This window comes from Eulemur rufifrons, chromosome 2 (genome assembly GCF_041146395.1).
Source record: "Eulemur rufifrons isolate Redbay chromosome 2, OSU_ERuf_1, whole genome shotgun sequence".
Taxonomy (NCBI): Eukaryota; Metazoa; Chordata; class Mammalia; order Primates; family Lemuridae; genus Eulemur; species Eulemur rufifrons.
The window spans coordinates 52424899-52443817 of NC_090984.1; the positions used below are offsets into that span (position 1 = coordinate 52424899).

Consider the following 18919-nt stretch of genomic DNA (forward strand, 5'->3'; position numbering starts at 1 on the left):
TTACATAAAGGTTTCAAGTGATATTAAAGTTATTGTTTCTAATAAACCAAATACTTAAGGACATAACAGTATTGGACATAACAGTACAAATTAATATTAAAAATATAAGCATGGGGGGATAGAAGGACATTTGTCAAAGGATACAAAATTACAATTAGATAGGAAGAATAAGTTATAGTGTTCTATAGCAGTATAGGCTGACTATACTTAACAATAATATATATTTTCAAATAGCTAGAGGAGAGAATATTGAATGTTCCCAACACAAAGAAATGATAAATATTTGAGATAATGGATATGCCAATTACCCTGATCTGATCAGTATATAATATACCACTATATATCCCATAAGTATGTACAATTAGTAGGTGTCAATTAAAAAAAATAAATTTAAAAAAAGGAAATATAAAAAAATGTGGAATAATCTGGGGGAGTATTTCTGAAATTTAAGGGCTTATTAATTTTCTCTCATTTAAATTTGTTTAGCAAATTCGTAACAAATGTAGTACCCATCTCCCTAAGAAATGTTTCTTAATAAAACATTTTGAATATACATAAACCACATACCCTACATTAATTAACTTCATATCCATTTATACAACAACTCTGGACCTTCCATTGCCATTGATTTGGTAATGGATAATCCCAATAAAAGACTGTATTCCTCAGCACAATATCAACAAACTATGAGGAACATATGATAACATGGGGATGTAATGAGGTCAGAGATTAATACAATAACTATAATCCCAGATTGTCACTGAAAAGAGGTATTATGACTCTCAGATATTCCTTTCTTTTGAGAAACTTAAGCTCACTTACTTTCACTGATGCTACTAGTTACTATATTATTATAAAGAAATAAAGAGTTGATATACTTCCCTAACCATGCTTTACAAAGCTTTGAAAAATAAACCAGGGAAGAGTTTGGTTTAAATACCCAAACTTCTGTAGAAAGGAGCTACTTTTATAAGCCCATGTACAGAGGGAAAGACAGAAAGCCTGCCCACCACAGCTGAGGGGAAGCCAATAGCTTCTTTCTAGTGTCTTTTTGGAAAGAAGGTAGAACAGTGACTGCCTCAACCAAAATGACCTATGAATCAGTTGGGTTCCAATTCCATTAATCTTCTAATCAAAACCATTTTAGGAATTTATGTCATACATGAAAGACAAAAAGTACAACATCCTCACTGAAGGACAAGGTCCTAAATATGCAAACATTCTTTTAAAGTCAGCAATAATGTCCTAATTAACAAATCCAAAAAATAGCCTTTCTTGGTTGTTATTCTCACTGGTCTCCACCAAAAATGATACATTGGTGGGCATATGGAAATGCTGCTCCAAGAAGTGATCATCAGATTACCTTCAAATAATCAGACTACAAATTATAAACTCAAAAAAAGAGATAGGCAATGTCACTTACAGAAGTGGAACTCTTGATCCAGCAAGACTAGATTATAACCCAATGTAAGATATTAAGTAACACATTTAAAGAAAGAACACTTTCAAAAGATAGAGGGGTTTGATCCAAAATAGAAGCACAAAGGCAAACATAAAGTGATGCTTAACATAGCAATAATTAGTAAACTGACTTTTAAAACAACTATTCCTCTGGTAAGTATCCTATCTCAAGCTACACTGAGTGAGAAATGATGCTTTAAAATTATCCAAATCCTTTACTTCTGATTTTTTGCTCTTTTGCAATAAGGTGTGTCACGAAATGCTCTACCTAAATGGAGAGGACATGCTAGCTGAGCTGACATAAACATTCTAGATTATATTAGTGTTATTGCTGTTGTAAAGTAAAAAATTGACACTCCTTGAGCTTTTTTAACTTAAGACCACTGTCAGAGAAATAAATTTATACTCTAAATCAGAAAAGAGAAGCTCAAAGAGATTCGGTAACTTGCGCAGGAGGATTCCTCTAAGAAAATAATAGAGCTAGAATGTGAACCCAGATTAGTTTGACTCCAAAGCATACACTCTTTGTACCAAGCATATAAGGAGGCTGTCAGTACCTGAAACAATTCCTAAAGATTCTTACTGACCAAAAAAAAAAAAAAAAAAAATGATTACTTTTTGGGAAGAAGGAAGATAATTCTCGCTAAAGCTTTTTTTTTTTTTTAATTTAATTTTATTTTTTTTGAGACAGAGTCTCGCTTTGTTGCCCGGTCTAGAGTGAGTGCCGTGGCATCAGCCTAGCTCACAGCAACCTCAAACTCCTGGGCTTAAGGGATCCTACCGCCTCAGCCTCCCGAGTAGCTGGGACTACAGGCATGCGCCACCATGCTCAGCTAATTTTTTTTTTCTATATATATTTTAGTTGGCCAGATAATTTCTTTCTATTTTTAGTAGAGACGGGTTCTCGCTCTTGCTCAGGCTGGTCTCGAACTCCTGACCTTGAGCGATCCACCCGCCTCGGCCTCCCAGAGTGCTGGGATTACAGGCGTGAGCCACCAGGCCCGGCCTGCTAAAGCTATTGAAAAAAACAATTCTTAATTCCTCTAATTCAGATAAAAATTTGATTTAATTTATGAATACAGAAATTCAAAATACGCACACAAAAAACATAACCAAGCCTTGATATATTAAACCCCTTCTGCCACTCTCTTCTAGGAGTTTACCAGGTCATAAAAGAAATGTGGATTAAAATTTGTAAAAAACACCAACCTTATTAATGGCACATGCCGTCTTCTCCCGGCTAGCACCACTACTTGTCCTAATGATCTTGGATAGATCTTCACGAGCAGCAAGTAGATGCGCCATTGTAATTGTTGTCTTGGGTGACAAAGCATAACGCTTGGGCTGATAAATCCTTGCTATGTCATCTGTTTTTACCTAAATGACAAAAGTTAAGTAAAAAAGGAACAAAGGTAAATTTTAATGAAAGAACAATAGCAATCATAATCTTCAGAAAGAAAAAAATGAGATAATGAACAACCAAGGAAATAGAAAAGAGCAAAAACATCTAAATACCTGATAATAACTTATATGAAGAATGACAAAATAAGCCAACAAATGCTAACAGAATATAGAATTACTAGCAACAACTTATTAAAAAATATAACAAAAAAGATCTATTCATATTAACAAAAACCAAAACACCTAAAAATAGTTTACCAAAAACACATACAGGACTTCTAAAAAGAAAACATCAATAAATCTTATAAAAACAAAAGGAAAACTTGTATAAATCATGAGAAATACCAAGTTTCTGGATGGAGACACTGATTATTATTGTCAGTTCCCCCCAAATTAATTTATAATCCTATTGAAATGGTTTCTGGGAGAATGAAAAAAAAAAAGATGAATCTAAAGTTATTAAAAAAAAAAAAAACTAAATATGTAAGAATGACTAGAAGAATTTTGAAATAGGGGAGTCTTACCAGATACTAACATGCATTATGAAATTATCATCACTGTCTTAACAGCTAGCATTTACTGAGCATTTATTAAATGTGCAAGGATGCTCACTTAGCAGGCATTGTTTCTTTAATCCTCAAAACATCCTTTTAGGGTGGGTGTTTTTTATTATCCCTTTTTGTGGGGGGGGGGCGGAATGAGGCATAGAAAGCTCAAGTCAGTTTCCCCAAAATACAGAGAGAATCCCAGCTCTGCCCAATTACTAAGAAAGGCCCACCTGACCCTCAAACACAGGTGTACAGATATCAGTGTACTATCCTACCTCAGTCTAATTAATTGAAACTTGGGAATTAAAAAAAAAAAAAAAATGAAACAAAATAGACAACTGAGACTCAAGGTCTCATAAATGTACGAATGCAATAAATTATAAAAGAGGCATCACAGATTAATGAGAAAAGAAAAAGATTTTTTAAATGTGTTGGAATGAATGGGTAGCTATCTGTAAAAAATAATAATAAAAAGGCACACCGTATAACAAAGGGAATTCCAAACAGAATAGTTAATTGAGGTTTTATTTTAAATTTAAAAACTTAACTAAATGATAAAAATTAAAATTTCCATACTTCAGAAGGTATAAAACAAAATAAAAAAAACAGCTAGGTAAAACATTTTCAACAAATAAAACTTGCAAACTTCCTTCATATATATTAATAAAAAGCACAAAGGAAAACAGAACTCTATAGACAAAAACAAAACACATAAATAGAAATTTCAAAAAGAAGAAATTCAAATGACTAATAAGCTTATGCAAAAAAGTTCAACTTTACCAATAATAAGGATATACAAATTAAAACTAGTCTTTTAAACCATCAAGTTAGCAATGAAGTCGATAACTCTAAATATTAAAGAGGCTAAAGTGAGACAAAATATCATTTACCCTACTGTCAGGAGTTTAAATTCATATAAGCTTTCCGGAAAACAATTTGGTCAAGGGAAACAAGAGCATTAGGAGTCATAAGCTTTGACATAAGAAATTTCCTTTTAGGAATCCATGGTAAGAATATACTTTGAAATTTACATGTAAAAATTATGCATAGAAATATCCTGATGTTAGGTAACATAGGAAAAAAATGTTTAAAATAAGAGAGTTAGGTAAATTATTGAATCACTATGTGATAAATATAATGTAGCCATAAAAAGAACACTGAAAGGAATGAAGTACTGTTACAGGCTACAACATGGATCAACCTTGAAAACATTATGCTAAGTGAAAGAAACCAGACACAAAAAGCCACATATTGTATTATATGATTCTGTTTAAATGAAATGTCCAGAATAGGCAAATCCACAGAGATAGAAAGTATATTATAATAATGGTTGCCAGGAAATGTAGGTAGGGAGTATCGGGAATGAGTGCTGAGAGGTGCATATGTCATTTGGGGTTGATGGAAATGTTCTGCAATTACATATTGGTAGGAGTTATACAACATAGTGAATAGACGAAAAAAATCACTGAATTGTACCCCTTAAAATGAACTTTATGTTATGTGAATTATACTTCAAAAAATAAATTAAAAATTAACTTTAAAAACAGTATTCAAATAGAACTTTTAGAGATATCAGACGATGGTCACAAAATATTAGTGAAAAAAGTAAACTATAAAATTATATTCACAGTATTATCTCAATACTAGCAAAATAATAGATAAAAGAAACTAGATTAACCTTACTAATAAATGGGTATTATCTTTTTGAAGAACAACTCTGGAGTATGCATCAAAAGCCTTAAAACCATGAATATTTTTTAATAATCACTTTTAAAAGTATATCATGAATATGAACAAAAATTTAGCTGCCAAGAATTTCATTAAAGGGTCAGACAAGAGACAAAAATTAGAGGAAACTTCAAAGTCTATCAATAGAGAGAGTGTGTGTGTATATACATATATATGATAAAATATTGTACACTTAAACTGCTGTAGAACAATATATGATGACAGTCATTCAACAATATCAGACACATTTTTCTATCATGAAAAGAGAGGAAATGATAAAGATAAATTAAATTTAATAAGACAACTTAGAGTACATATAATCATACAATCAACTGAAAAGACCAAACAAAACATCAAAATTCATCTGTAAATAGCCTAAGAAAAAATACTTTTCAAAATCTTCTAGACTAAGGGAAAAAGAACACACAACCTCCTTGTCCTAAAACATGATTAAAAAGACCAAGATGAGAGGAAAATAAAATATCAGGATATTTCCTAAAGGAATATTTACTCAAAGCTCTCATTTAAGGCCAGTAAAGAGTCAACATGCCCATGAATCCATGTCACTCTGAATGTTCAAGGAAAAGAATATGTCAAAATTCATTTGTTTTGGATTTCTCTGTAATCTTAAAGCCAACATTGAAACCATCCTCTCAGCATGTTAAAACAAACTTAATGCCACAACCTTTCACAATTTGCCTTATATTCTCAAATTTCTTTTTCTCAATGTAATTCTATTAGGTTAAACTAGAGACCCAACAAATAACCTCTAGGAAGTTTCTGGAGTCCAATAAAACTGATACTTCCCACACATTTTCACTCTATTCCATTTCTTAAGGTGAGCAATCAAACAGTTACTCCAATGACACAGACAGCCACATCCCTGTAGTTTATCCTGATGCACACACAAAAGAGAATAAGACTTTAACCACCAGAGAAGCTGATTAGATATTACAGACACAGAAATCTCCTAAAAATGTTCTATACCTAATCAGAGAGAATACTGAGAGGCTCATCCAGAATGGGGTATATGGTTTGACATATACAAGGTGCTGAATGTTTACTTAAAGAAAATACATGAATGACTCATCTTCAACTCTACCTTATATTAATATAATCCAGTTCTAGTCACTCTTCACTTTTCTGTATCTGTCTGACAGGTGTTTAGAAAGAGACTCCATTCAAAATATATGAGGGAGGATTTCTAGGTAAACAAGTCAGACTGAACACACTAAATTATAAAAAGGTACACATACCCTACAACAAAGAGAACGAAAGAGAGAGATACATTTAAGAAGAAAACCAAAATTTCAGAAAATGAAATCTGGAGCTGAAAGTAGACAGCAACAACAAAAATAAATAAATGAGACTTAATTGTTTCTGCACAGCAAAGGAAATAGTCAACAGAATAAATAGACAACCTACAGAATGGGAGAAAATATTTGCAAACTATATATCCAACAAAGGGCTAATATCCAGAATCTACAAAGAACTCAATCAAATCAGCAAGAAAAAAAAAAAAAAAAACCCCATTAAAAAGTAGGCAAGACATGAACAGAGTTTTTTTAAAAGACTTACAAATGGCCCACACACATATGAAAAAATGCTCAACATCACTCATCATCAGGGAAATGCAAATTAAAATCACATGAGATACCACTTTACTCCTCTCAGAATGGGCATTATTAAAAAATCAAAAAACAACATGTTGCTGTGGATGTAGTGAAAAGATACACTTATACACTATTGATGTGAAAAAGATACACTTTTTCACATAGTGAAAAAGATACACTTATACACTATTGATGAGACTGTAAATCAGTACAACCTCTGTAGAAAACAGTATGGAGATTCCTCAAAGAACTAAAAGATCTACCATTCGACCCAGCAATCTCACTACTGGGTATCGACCCAATGGAAAAGAAGTCATTATATCAAAAAAACACCTGTACCCGAATGTTTTTCGCAGCACAATTCACAACTGCAAAGATATGGCATCAACCTAAGCGCCCATCAACTGATGACTGGATAAAGAAAATGTGGTATATAATATATACCATGGAGTACTACCTACTCAGCCATAAAAAGGAATGAAAGAATGTCATTTGCAGGAACCTGAATGGAACTGGAGAACATTATCCTAAGTATCTCAGGAATAGAAAAACAAACACTGTATGTTCTCACTAATAAGTGGGAGCTAAATGATGAGTACACATGGTCATAAAATGGTGTAAAAGACATTGGGCACTAAGAACAGAGGAGGTGGGAGGGAGATGATGGATAAAAACTCACCTATTGGGTATAATGTATACACTATTCTGGTGATGGACACATTAAAAGCCCTGACTTCACCATTATACAATTCATCCATGTAATAAGAACACTTGTATTCCCTAATATTTTGGAAATAAAAATTCTTTTTGAAAAATTCATTATTAAAAAGAATTAATGAAAAATTTAAAAATACAGAAACAAAAATTCAATGCCGAGTACAAAATAAAATTGAGGACATCCAAAAAACTGAATCAGAAAGAGAAAGAGATAAAAAAATGAGAGAAAAAAAATAAAACAAGTGGGTTTATCATCTAGGATGTCCAATATCTGATTAACAAGAGTTTCAGAAAGAGAGAACAAAGAAAACAAAAAAGAAGAAATTAATAAAGAAAAATTTGAAAGCTAAGTCAGTCTACAGATTGAAAGGTCCACCTAATGTTTAGCACAATGAATGAAAAGACCCAGCTCAACACATATCGTGAAAATTCAGAAATCCAAGGATAGAGAAAAGAGCCCCCAAAATAAAACGTCACTCAAAAAGAAGAGAATGTCACCAGTTTTCTTAACAGCAGCACTAAATGCTTAAAAACAATGAAGCAATGCCTTTAATATGTTTGCAACCTAGAATTTTATAATTATCTAAACTCTCAATCAAATGTGACAGCAGAATAAACATTTTCACAATGCCAGGAGATGCAGAAAAATCACCTCCTATGCACCCTTTGGGGAGGTTACTTGTGGATCTCCTATAGTATAATGAGGAAATAAACAATGAAAGCACAGACAGTGGGATCCTAAAAATAGTGGAGTAGCCAAGGATAGCCACGCAAACAGCCCAAATTGCAGTAAGAGGATACAAGTTTCTAGGAGGGAATGTACACAGAAAATGGAGAACTCATTAGAAGATCTAATTTTTAAAAGAATATTTAAAAAGAAAAATAAGCATATTATCATATTGCAGAAATTTAATGCAAAAAAATAAAATTAAATTAGAAGGGAGATGAGACACCTATAGGTAGAATGACCCTCCTCAAGATGTCTACGTGCTAATTCCTGGAACCTGCGAATATTACTTTGTAGATGTGATTAAGTTAAGCATCTTGAAATGGAAAGATTATCCTGCATTATCTGGGTGGGCCTAAAATAATCACAAGGATCCTTACGATAGAGAGAGACAGGAATGTCAGAGGCAGGAGAAGGCAATGTGACAATGGAAGCAGAGAATGACTGGAAGATCCTACATGCTACTGGCTTTGAATATAGAATATAGAAGAATGAAGATGTGGCCAAGAGCCCAAATACGCAAGTGGCATTTAGAAGCTAGGAAACGCAAGGAAACAGATTCTTCCTTAAAGCATTTGTGAGGAATGCAATTCTGCCAAGGATTTCTGATCTCCAGATTGTAAAAGAATAAGTTTGTATTGTTTAAGCTACTAAATTTGTGGTAATTTGTTATAGCAGCCACAGGAAACTAATACAAGACACCACAGGGAAATAGAGACCATATGAAAGCCAAGAGGAGAATGGAAGCACCACAACAGACAGTCAGCACCAAGAATCCAGATATGTAAGACAACCATGTTGGATGTTCCTGCCCAGCCCAGGCACCAGCTGAATGAAGCTGCATAAGTGACCCCAACTGATACAGCATGGGGCCTAAGAACTGCCCAGTTAATCCAAAATATGTAATAATAATAATACCTGAACTTCCACTTGTGGTCAAGATAGAGCAACAGGCACCAGATTTATGCTCCCACCTAAAGCAACTGAAAAACTGAACAACCCATGTGAACCAACGATTTTCAGACACAGGACATCAAAGAACACAGGATAGTGATCTCTGAATGAGGGGAAGCCCTATTAATTGTCTCAGCTCACTGCCCAAAGAGTTTCAAGGCTATAATGCATGCTGGGGTAGGCAGGGATGGGAGGTGATCTGAGACTAAGCCTGGTACAGATTAAAGCATAAAATAGGAGCAATGGGAGACTAGATCTCTAGAAGGCTATCTGATGAAATTCACTGAGAATGCCCCTACCTCCCAATCCCCTCTTCAACTGAAACATAGTCCATATTCATCCAGTCTTAAGGACACTATTGAAAAAAGACCTTCTGGCATCAGTACTATTCCTATACCCTGCTTTCTTGATAAGTTGTTCACTATATCTATTTCATTACCTCATGTGATGCCCCTTCTTTTATGTATATCCTGGCATAAATCACACCTATGAGTTTAAAATAAACGTCAAAGATTTGGAGAGAAATTAAGTGATTTGCAACAAGGATTTATATAAGACTGGGATCATCATATAAAACCAGTAGTTGGCCTAGGCATACAGTTCAGATAGTGATAAAATGCAAATGGGGCATAGTTACATAATAACAGATAAGCGAGCCTGAAGAGCTGTCATAGGCTACCACCTACAGGACACAAATGGGAAAACAGCCTTACCTTTGCTCTATCAGACCATCCAAAGGACTGTACTGTCACATCTAGTCGTTTCATTAACATTCGCCGGCGGCACTCATATTCACAGGAAAGAGCATCATTGATTCTTTCCAGTTGTTGCTAAAGCATTTGGAAACAAAAATCATAGACTCTTTCATTCTACACAGAAATTTGAAAATTGTGGCAAATACTTGCTACTGATTCAAAAGATACTGTACTTGATGACCATTTTCTGATTCCATGAGATTTTATACTAAAAATATTTAAATAAAGAGTATTTGATAGAACATTTATGATATTTAGAAGATATTAAACATATAAACTCTACTACTGGTAGAGTTATCTTCAATCAAACATGTTAATTTAAATAAATCATTTACAGCCTGGGCACAGTAGCTCACACCTGTAATCCTAGCACTCCGGGTGGCCGAGGTAGGAGGATCACTTATGGTCAGGAGTTTGAGACCAGCCTGAGTAACAGTGAGACCCTGTCTCCACTAAAATTAGCTGGGCGTGGTGGCAAGCACCTGTAATCCCAACTACTTGGGAGGCTGAGCCAGGAGTATCACTTGAGCCAAGGAGTTTAAGGTTGCTGTGAGCTAGGCTAACACCACAGCACTCTAGCCCAGGCAACAGAGCAAGACTCTGTCTCAAAACTAAATAAATAAAACATTTACTTGCTAAGTAGTCTGGACCAATAAGGAAAGAAAATACCAATAACTTCTCATCTTGTTGGCTTTGAGCCACTATCCTGTTCGAATCACAACTGTGCTAACATATTGGGGACTATAAATATTCTTGGCCAGGTGTTTTTTAAATTAATAATTTGACTGAAGAAATGTTAGGACATATTATTTCAGAATATCAATCCATTTTAATTCTCAAAAATAATATATGCATGCTACATACTGTAAAATCTAGATGTTCACTTATAAAATTAAGTCATTAATTTAATTATATAAAACTAATAAGAAAGGGGGATTTACCGCCTGTTCTGGATTTAAATCAATTTTCAGCAGTGGCTTTCCCACATGATTGTTCTGGACTTTTGAGAGAACATCTTTCACCTAAAAGTAAATAAAAGATGTGAAAATGTATACCCCTAATTTAAAACAATCTTATTATTGTTTAAAGTGTTGTTCTGAACACGAGAATAAATATTAATAAACTGGTAAGTAAAATAATTAAAATATACCTTCATAAACCAGGAAAGAAAATCACTACAATATAGAACAGAATATATTTTTCAAAAGCACTAGATGTATTCATTCAAGTTACAGAACATGTTCTTTTCCAAAATAAGAAATAATGTACATAGACAACCGAAGAAGTACCTATTACAAAGTTCTACTATGAGAATCTGTGACTTAGTAAAATAATTTTGGAGTTTCTACTTAAGACAGCACTCTCTTACTTCCTGGAAAATTTTCAAGAGGGATACCAAAACCTTTGACCACCAGCACAATGATTTTTCTCAGATAACACTATGTACACATTCCAGTTGTATATAGTCTGGTTTCATTGTTCAGCAAGACAACAGAAGGGAACAAGTCCTCTCTTTCAATTATAGTTATCACACACACACTTTCATTACCTTTGCAAAGTCACAAATTTAAATTACTTGAAATATTTTTATTTTGGTAAACAAGATATTAGGCATTTACTTTTCCTTTAGCATTAACAGAGGGCATTCCAGTAACAATTTGCCCTCCTAACTGGAGAATCCTTCATTAGCTAGCTACACACATACATACATAAAGTTTCCAGGGGAAACAATCAGGAACAATTCAGATTTTGAGAAGCATGAATCATCTTTAATATTGGAGGCCTTCTTTAAGAAAAAGAATTCAAAATTAGCTTGGACACTGGTGTGGTAATGGGAAGCAACTGTAAATGGGCACAAGGTTTCTTTTGAGAATGATGGAAATGTTTCAAAATTAGATTTTGGTGATGGTTGTACAATTCTATAAATATACTAAAATTCACTGAATTATACACTTAAAATGGGTGAATTTTATGGCATGATTATGTTTTGAGAAAGGTATTTTTTTTAAAAAGTAGCTTAGAAAGAACTTGTGTAAATGAGGATCCCCAAAGCTTAAGCTTTAGTAGCTTCATAGCAAATCTACCTCCATAACAATGACACAATTACTATACTCAATTTTTACATATTTTAAGGAATTAACTTATTTTCTAAAAATAGATCATTTTGTGGATTCCTCAACTATTTTAAGTATCTCAACTTTATATTATCTCATATATTGCTAAAAGTGTTAGCTATAACTCCTCGCTTGAGGAATTCTTAATGCATATCTGTAGGTTCTTACATATAATCATATTCAGCTCCATTCCTAGGATTTCAACATTAGATAACAGTTTTAGTAAGTTTGAAAATTACTTATAATAGACTGAATTAAGAGCATAGGTTCTGGAGGCTGACTCCCTGGGTCAATTCTCAGGTATACAACTATTTAGAAACTTGCTTATTAAATCTTTTAGTATGTCAGTTTCCTCACATAGCTATTGTAGCTTATGACAGTACCTACCTCACAAGCATGATTTGAGAATTAAATAAGTTATTACATGTAGGCATTTTAGAAACGCCAATGCTGTATGTTTGCTATTAATATTCCTATAATTACTTTACACATTTGAACAGCTTCGAATTAGAAAATAATAATTTTCTTCCTCAATGGTGACAAAGCATCTTCTGGATACATCATATGTAGAAGAAAGAAAACATGGAAATGTTTACTTTTGATAGAAACTGAATGAAGTTCTTTCAGGTAAATACTTAGCCAAGATGACAAAAGTAACAATTACCTTATAATTAGTCTGCCAGTATTTGAACATAGGCATTACAGCCTGCTTCGAGTAGGGAAAAGGAGGACTTGAGAGTGTTAACACTTACTGAAAACAATAGAAGGGAAAAGATTCTTTAGGATCAATATGTGAAAGCACTGGAAGATTAGGAAGAGCCCAGAAATCCATCTCAATATGAAATAGTTCCAGAAATTTTAGCCAACCCCGATCATTCTTAATCCAGAGAAAAGGGGGCAAATACTCTGAAAAGTAAATTAACTCTAGAGAAATGTTTTTCATTTTTCATAAGATTCACAGACGTATTCTCCGGTTTGCAAGTTCTTAAAAAAATAAAATTTTAATATTCTATTTTCATCTTAATACTAAAATTCTCTTACATTCATTAAGACAAACCTTATTTTCTGGTTCATTAATTATCAATGCAAAAGAGATCTTTATTGAACAAGGATTTAATTAAGGCAATGTATCTAAAAATGGAGTTATAGTACATATTCTTGAGAGTCAGGAGAATTTTCCTTTCCTTTACAATGGATCTTATATTATTCCCATACAGGACTCCACATTTAACAGATGAAACCTAGGAACTAAGCCAGAATTCGGTCTGCAAGAGTAGCATGCTCTCTAATATATAGCTCAACTGGGAGCAAGGGTAGTTCACTAATTTAAAAAAAATCTTTTTAGATGCAATGAGGTACACAATTTGTGGTTGTTTTTAACTATTCCACCCAGGACACTCATTCATTCATCATCCGTTCTCTACACAATACACACTTACTAAACACTTGTCCACCAGAAACTGTGCCTACGCACTGCCAAATAAACCACATTGCAATTCTATTAATATTAACATCCATTAAAAAGAAAAGTTTAGTTTGCCTTTTGATTTTGCAGGATAATGTTACTTCTTTCATTATACCGTATTATAACCCTGGTTAGGAAAGTGATCTTTAAATTTGCAAAATGATTTCTACCATGGCAAACACTGGCAAAGCCTAAGGGCACTCACTCATTAAGATTTGATTCTGTCTGAACATTAGCTTTAGAAAATTAGGTCACATGTATATTAAGCTGAAATCCAAATTTTAGTTTACATAAAATGAACTTCTCAAGAAATGAAATGTATACCACTTAAAGGGAATATTTTCATTTTTAATATGGCATTGACAAATGCTATATGTTAGCATTTAGTTGAATTTTTTAGAAATTAAGAAGTAAAACAAATATTATACCTTTGATTCCACTTGGTTTAGCATAAGTGGAATGTCAGAAGCTGTTGACTTGGGTATACCAAGGGTATCACACATAGCTTGAACTTCCTGATGAATTTCACTATTTTTATCTAATTGAGAATTTTTACATTTCTTGTTCTGTAATATCTGTGAGGCTTGAAGTTCTGTACTTAAAAATACTACAACAAAGAACAATAAAGAGAAAAACAAATGTTAATACATGCAGCACAAGAATTTCTTGAAATACTTCACTGAAATTATTCACTGAAAACAAATATTAATACCAATAGTAATACCAACTTATAAAATCCAAAGAGCAATATCAATAGTTGTAGAACACTGTAAACTTTAAAATGAGATGAGAAAAAAAAATTAACTAAAGCTACATAAAGTAGACACTCAAAATAAATGTATTTATGCTGTACTTTAAATGGTTGATTGTTTTTCACATTGAAGGAGCCTGAGCAGCTCCCACTAGAGTTAAGCACACAAGGATCCAGGCCCCTGTAACAGCAGCTTCACTTTCACCTACTTTACCTACAGAGGTTTAGCCTAAGACTTAGTAAAACTAAAATACATTTATTTAATACTATCAGAGAATAAAGGAATGGCTTATTTTATTCTCCTTGATTTTACACTAGCTGATTTCAGTTTCATTTTAATTAACATATTAAATGATCTAGATTGCTGTTGCATTAAGTACATCTTTACCAACGGCCTATTCTGAGCCAGGCACTGGGTAGACAACGGGAATGCAGTCAACTTAGAGACACACTCAAAGCGTTTAAAACCCAGTAGGTAAGATTCACCAGCAAATCAACAATTCAAGAATGTATAAGAATATGTAAGACTCTGATAAAATATTCTCTCTCATATGTACAGAGTACTCAGGACAGGGGAGAACATACAGCTCTAACTGATCTATAAGCAGAGCAATTTAAGTCAGGATAGATCACCTCAAGTTGTTTATTTACAAGTCCCTTTACTTTCACCATTTCATTTAATTCTTTCAACAGCCATATTTAAGAAAATTACTCAAAAATCTTAGATGGTTATAGTCTTGCTTTAAGTTAATTTTGCACTACAGTTAAAATTTTGTTTTCATTTGTTTAGTTAAAATTACACAAAACACACACGTGTTCCCACCACAACTTAATATAGCAGTTTTAACTTCAGATAAGCAGAAGAAATACCTAAAAAATTTTTTGAAAGTACAGGTGCCAGGGTCCCATCCTCAGAGATTCTGAGCCAGTAGATCTGAAGTAGGAGTTGGGCATCTGCATGGTCTGTTTTAGACCCAAGGTGATTGTCACTGGCAGGCAGGACTGAGAGCCACTTATTTATAGACTTTCTCACACAATCTACACATGACAGTCTAAAGAGCCAAGTACCAAACAGTTAAGATCAATATCTATCAAACTTTGCTCATGAGGACTATGCTAACATCCCTCTGATTTAAAAACCTCATTAAAACAGGTTATCAGTTTTTCAAAAATTTATATTTTGGACAATACCTTAGCTGAAGTCTACTTTTGCTCTATGGAAACATGCTTTCTCTCTACATAATAGTACAAACAGTTTAGTCTATTATTTAAGACAATCCATACAGACAGTAAACAATACAGGGAAAAGTAAGTCTTCTTCCCATCACAGATCCTTAGACTCTCCCTCTCCAGAGGCAATCACTATTATTAGTTTCTTGGGTATCTTTTAAAATAGGCATATATGTGTGTATATATTCAGTATACATATTCACCATCTATAAGCTTTTGTTTCTTTTATGTAAAGAGCATACTATAAATGTTCTATGTATTTTTTATTTACCAACATATCTTAGAGATCATTCCATATTAGACCAGTCCAATCTATTTTCATTCTTTCTAATAGCTATCTAGTGATATTACTGCATAAATGTACCATTTCTATTTATCTATGCACACTCAGGTTTCTAGTCTTTTTTGCTACTACAATGTTATAATGAACATCCTTTTCATACATCTTTGTACACTTAGGGGAATAGATATATATTCCTAGACACAGAATTGCCAAGTCAAAAGGCAGGTGAATTTTAATTGTAACATTAAAAATATACACTCCTTAAGGCTGTAGAAGTTATTCTCCCACCATAGTCTACTGCTTGTAGTATATGAGAATGCTTACGTGCTTATTCCCCCAAACTTGTATTATGACATTTTGTTGTTATTATTGGTCTTTCCTAGCCTAGTAAGTATAATAAAAAAATGGTACCCTGTCATTTTATATTTGTAACTGTTTTGAGTAATACTGTGCATCTCTTCATGCCAGAAGCAATTTTTTTAAAACTTTTTTTTCTGTAGAATCCATGTTCATGTCCTTAGTACTTTACACATTTTTCCAGTGAGTTTTTTTCTTTTCCTCTTGATTTACAAAAGCTCTTCACACAGTAAGGAATTTGGCCCTTTTTATTTTACACATGTTGCAAACATTTCCAAGAATAACATGAAGAAGCTTATGCCAATATGATTAAAACAGTCAAACTAAAGATAAAGAAGCAATAGATGCCGGTAAGATTGTGAATTGTTATAACTTTTCTGGAGTAAAATATGGCAATACATATCTAGATAAGAGATTTCTTAAATGTTTATAATCTTTGTCTAAATAAAAGTAACCAAAACTATAAACAAAGAAATCATTTTAAAATAGTAAAAAAAATCCAGATACCTCCAAATTTGAAGTCTATTAAATGAAAATGTTATGTTGGTAGCACAGAATGTTATGTAACCAATTTAAGTTATTTTTCAAAAAATATTAAGTGATGGGGAAACAAAGAGGAGGACAATACATTAATGAAGAAGAGGAGAAGGAACTGCATCTATAACAGGACCTCAATCTTATTTGAGAGAGAGAGAGAGAGTGTGTGTGTGTACACACTCTGTACCCATTAAACACTAACTCCCCATCATCACTCTCCTAGACAGGCATTTTTATAATCAGAAAGAACTATATCAACTTTTTTAATATCTTATATCTCCTATTTATTTTTACTTGTACCAGAAACCTGTATTACTATTATTGCTGAGCTTCCTGGCAGCTAAGGCAAAAAGGGAACCATGATGAATTACATAATTCTCACTGACTGACAATAAGAGTATACAAGTTCCTCTAGGCCAGTGCTTCCTAGGTTCTTTTCTGTCCCAATATACCTAAGGGTTACTCTGACCTCCCATTAATAACAGTGGTTCATTAAATCAGTGACTCACACCAAATGGGAGGAAGATGGAGAAACAATATAAGAACTGGGAGTGGGGGAGGGTACATCACTTTGATGTTCCCTCAAAACATAAGATAATTCAAATGCCAACACCTCTATTGCCACTAAACACACGCATACATACACACACACACACACACACACACACACAATTTCCACTCTAATGAAACAAACTTTACTAACACTACAGACTAGGAGGAATATGTCACATGGGATCTTTTTATAAATGGTACAACCTACAGTAGAAATTTTCAGTAATAGAAAATGTTAAAAAATTATCTCAAATGGCCACTGTCCCTAGAACTTTAAAAATAGTATAAAATTAAACTGAAGTAAAAATAATTTGAAAGGATCCAATACAAACAAATGGATCTATTATTTATGGTAATTGTTCCCATACAAGGTAATCTATACTCTGAATCCCTCCCTAATGAAAACAGGCCAAATTTTAGTACCCTTTTATCTAATTTTTTTTTTTTTAAATGAGATATCCCTAGTGTCTAGAGCAGTTCCTGGTACAAGAGTGGGTGATTAATAAATATTTTTGAACAAACTATCATGCAGTGTCTATCGGTAAAAATAAGATCTAATAATCCACTTAGCAGCCTAGTTTCATAGAGTTTTAAGATTAAATAGAACTTTGGAGATCATCAACTTTAGCCATATAGTGATAAACACTATGAGATAAATTAGGTGATAGAAAAGTACTATATAAATCACGAACACAGGGCATTTTATATTGGCCAAATAAATCACAAGTGTTAGTGGGTATACTCGTAGAATTTATACATATTATATAAACATACCTGAAATATCTTCATATTTTAAGTCAAATATTAAAACATTTTTAATATACAAAATGCCTAATGCTTCATTAATGAAACTGCGTAAATCATGACTTGAGAATAACAAAAATCAGATCAAACATTTGCATTTAAATGTTCAAGAAAAGGTAACTTACACAGAAGTTTCAAACAGTCCTCTTTCTTTTTTAAACGGTCTTTAATATCTCCTGATATAAGTACAGAATATGGACATGCCATTTCTTTTAGAAAACCACTTATCTCAAGCTGGAAGCTCTCTAGATCATCTCTCCCTTTAAAAAAGAAAAATCATAAAACATTTACTGAGTATTTACCATATAATCTAATACTATAAAAATCTACTACTAGTTTATTCCAATTTTATATTCAATTCTAAATTTTTACTTTCATATTAAATCCTTAGATGTGTGATTGCAAAGCTTAAAGATAACCAAAAAATTTCTACATGTAGAAAGTGACACAAATTTTAAAACACAGATATTAATTTAAAAACATAAGTATCTAATGATGAGATTTTAAATATTTTATATTTAAAACCCTAACAAATCTCTTCCAATGGACTCTCCATAAAAGCAGATAAGCTGGAAATATGTTAGCAACTAAAATATTGAAAGCATTATTATGGCTACAGTTATTAATTGGCTTCAGAGCAAATAATCTATTTCTGTTGTGTTTCTATATGTTCAGATAATAAATGCAGTCATTTAATTGAGCCTCCTGCTTATCTCTATTTTATAATATAATTATGTAGGAATTTGTGTCACATGTTTGGAATTCAGATTATTTTACTTTGCTTCAAGTGAATTCTGTTAAATTTGGCAAGCAAAAAAACCAATTTAAATGTAAGTATAGGCTAGGCTTGGTGGCTCACACTTGTGGTCCCAGCTACTCTGGTGGTTCACGCAGGAGGATCGCTTGAGCCTAGGAGTTCGAG

The 18919-nt window shown here is 32.9% G+C and overlaps 1 protein-coding gene across 1 annotated transcript in view; it reads right to left on the reverse strand.

The window, feature by feature from the left end:
- The window catches only part of FAM98B (family with sequence similarity 98 member B), a 35849-nt gene that overhangs the window by 1775 nt on the left and 15155 nt on the right, over positions 1-18919 (reverse strand). The window contains exons 3-7 of the mRNA XM_069461747.1: positions 18123-18257; positions 13912-14090; positions 10846-10926; positions 9863-9979; positions 2671-2838 (exon numbers count right to left, since the gene is read on the reverse strand). Coding sequence (XP_069317848.1) covers positions 2671-2838; positions 9863-9979; positions 10846-10926; positions 13912-14090; positions 18123-18257 — 680 coding nt within the window. The remainder of the gene's footprint in view (positions 1-2670; positions 2839-9862; positions 9980-10845; positions 10927-13911; positions 14091-18122; positions 18258-18919) is intronic.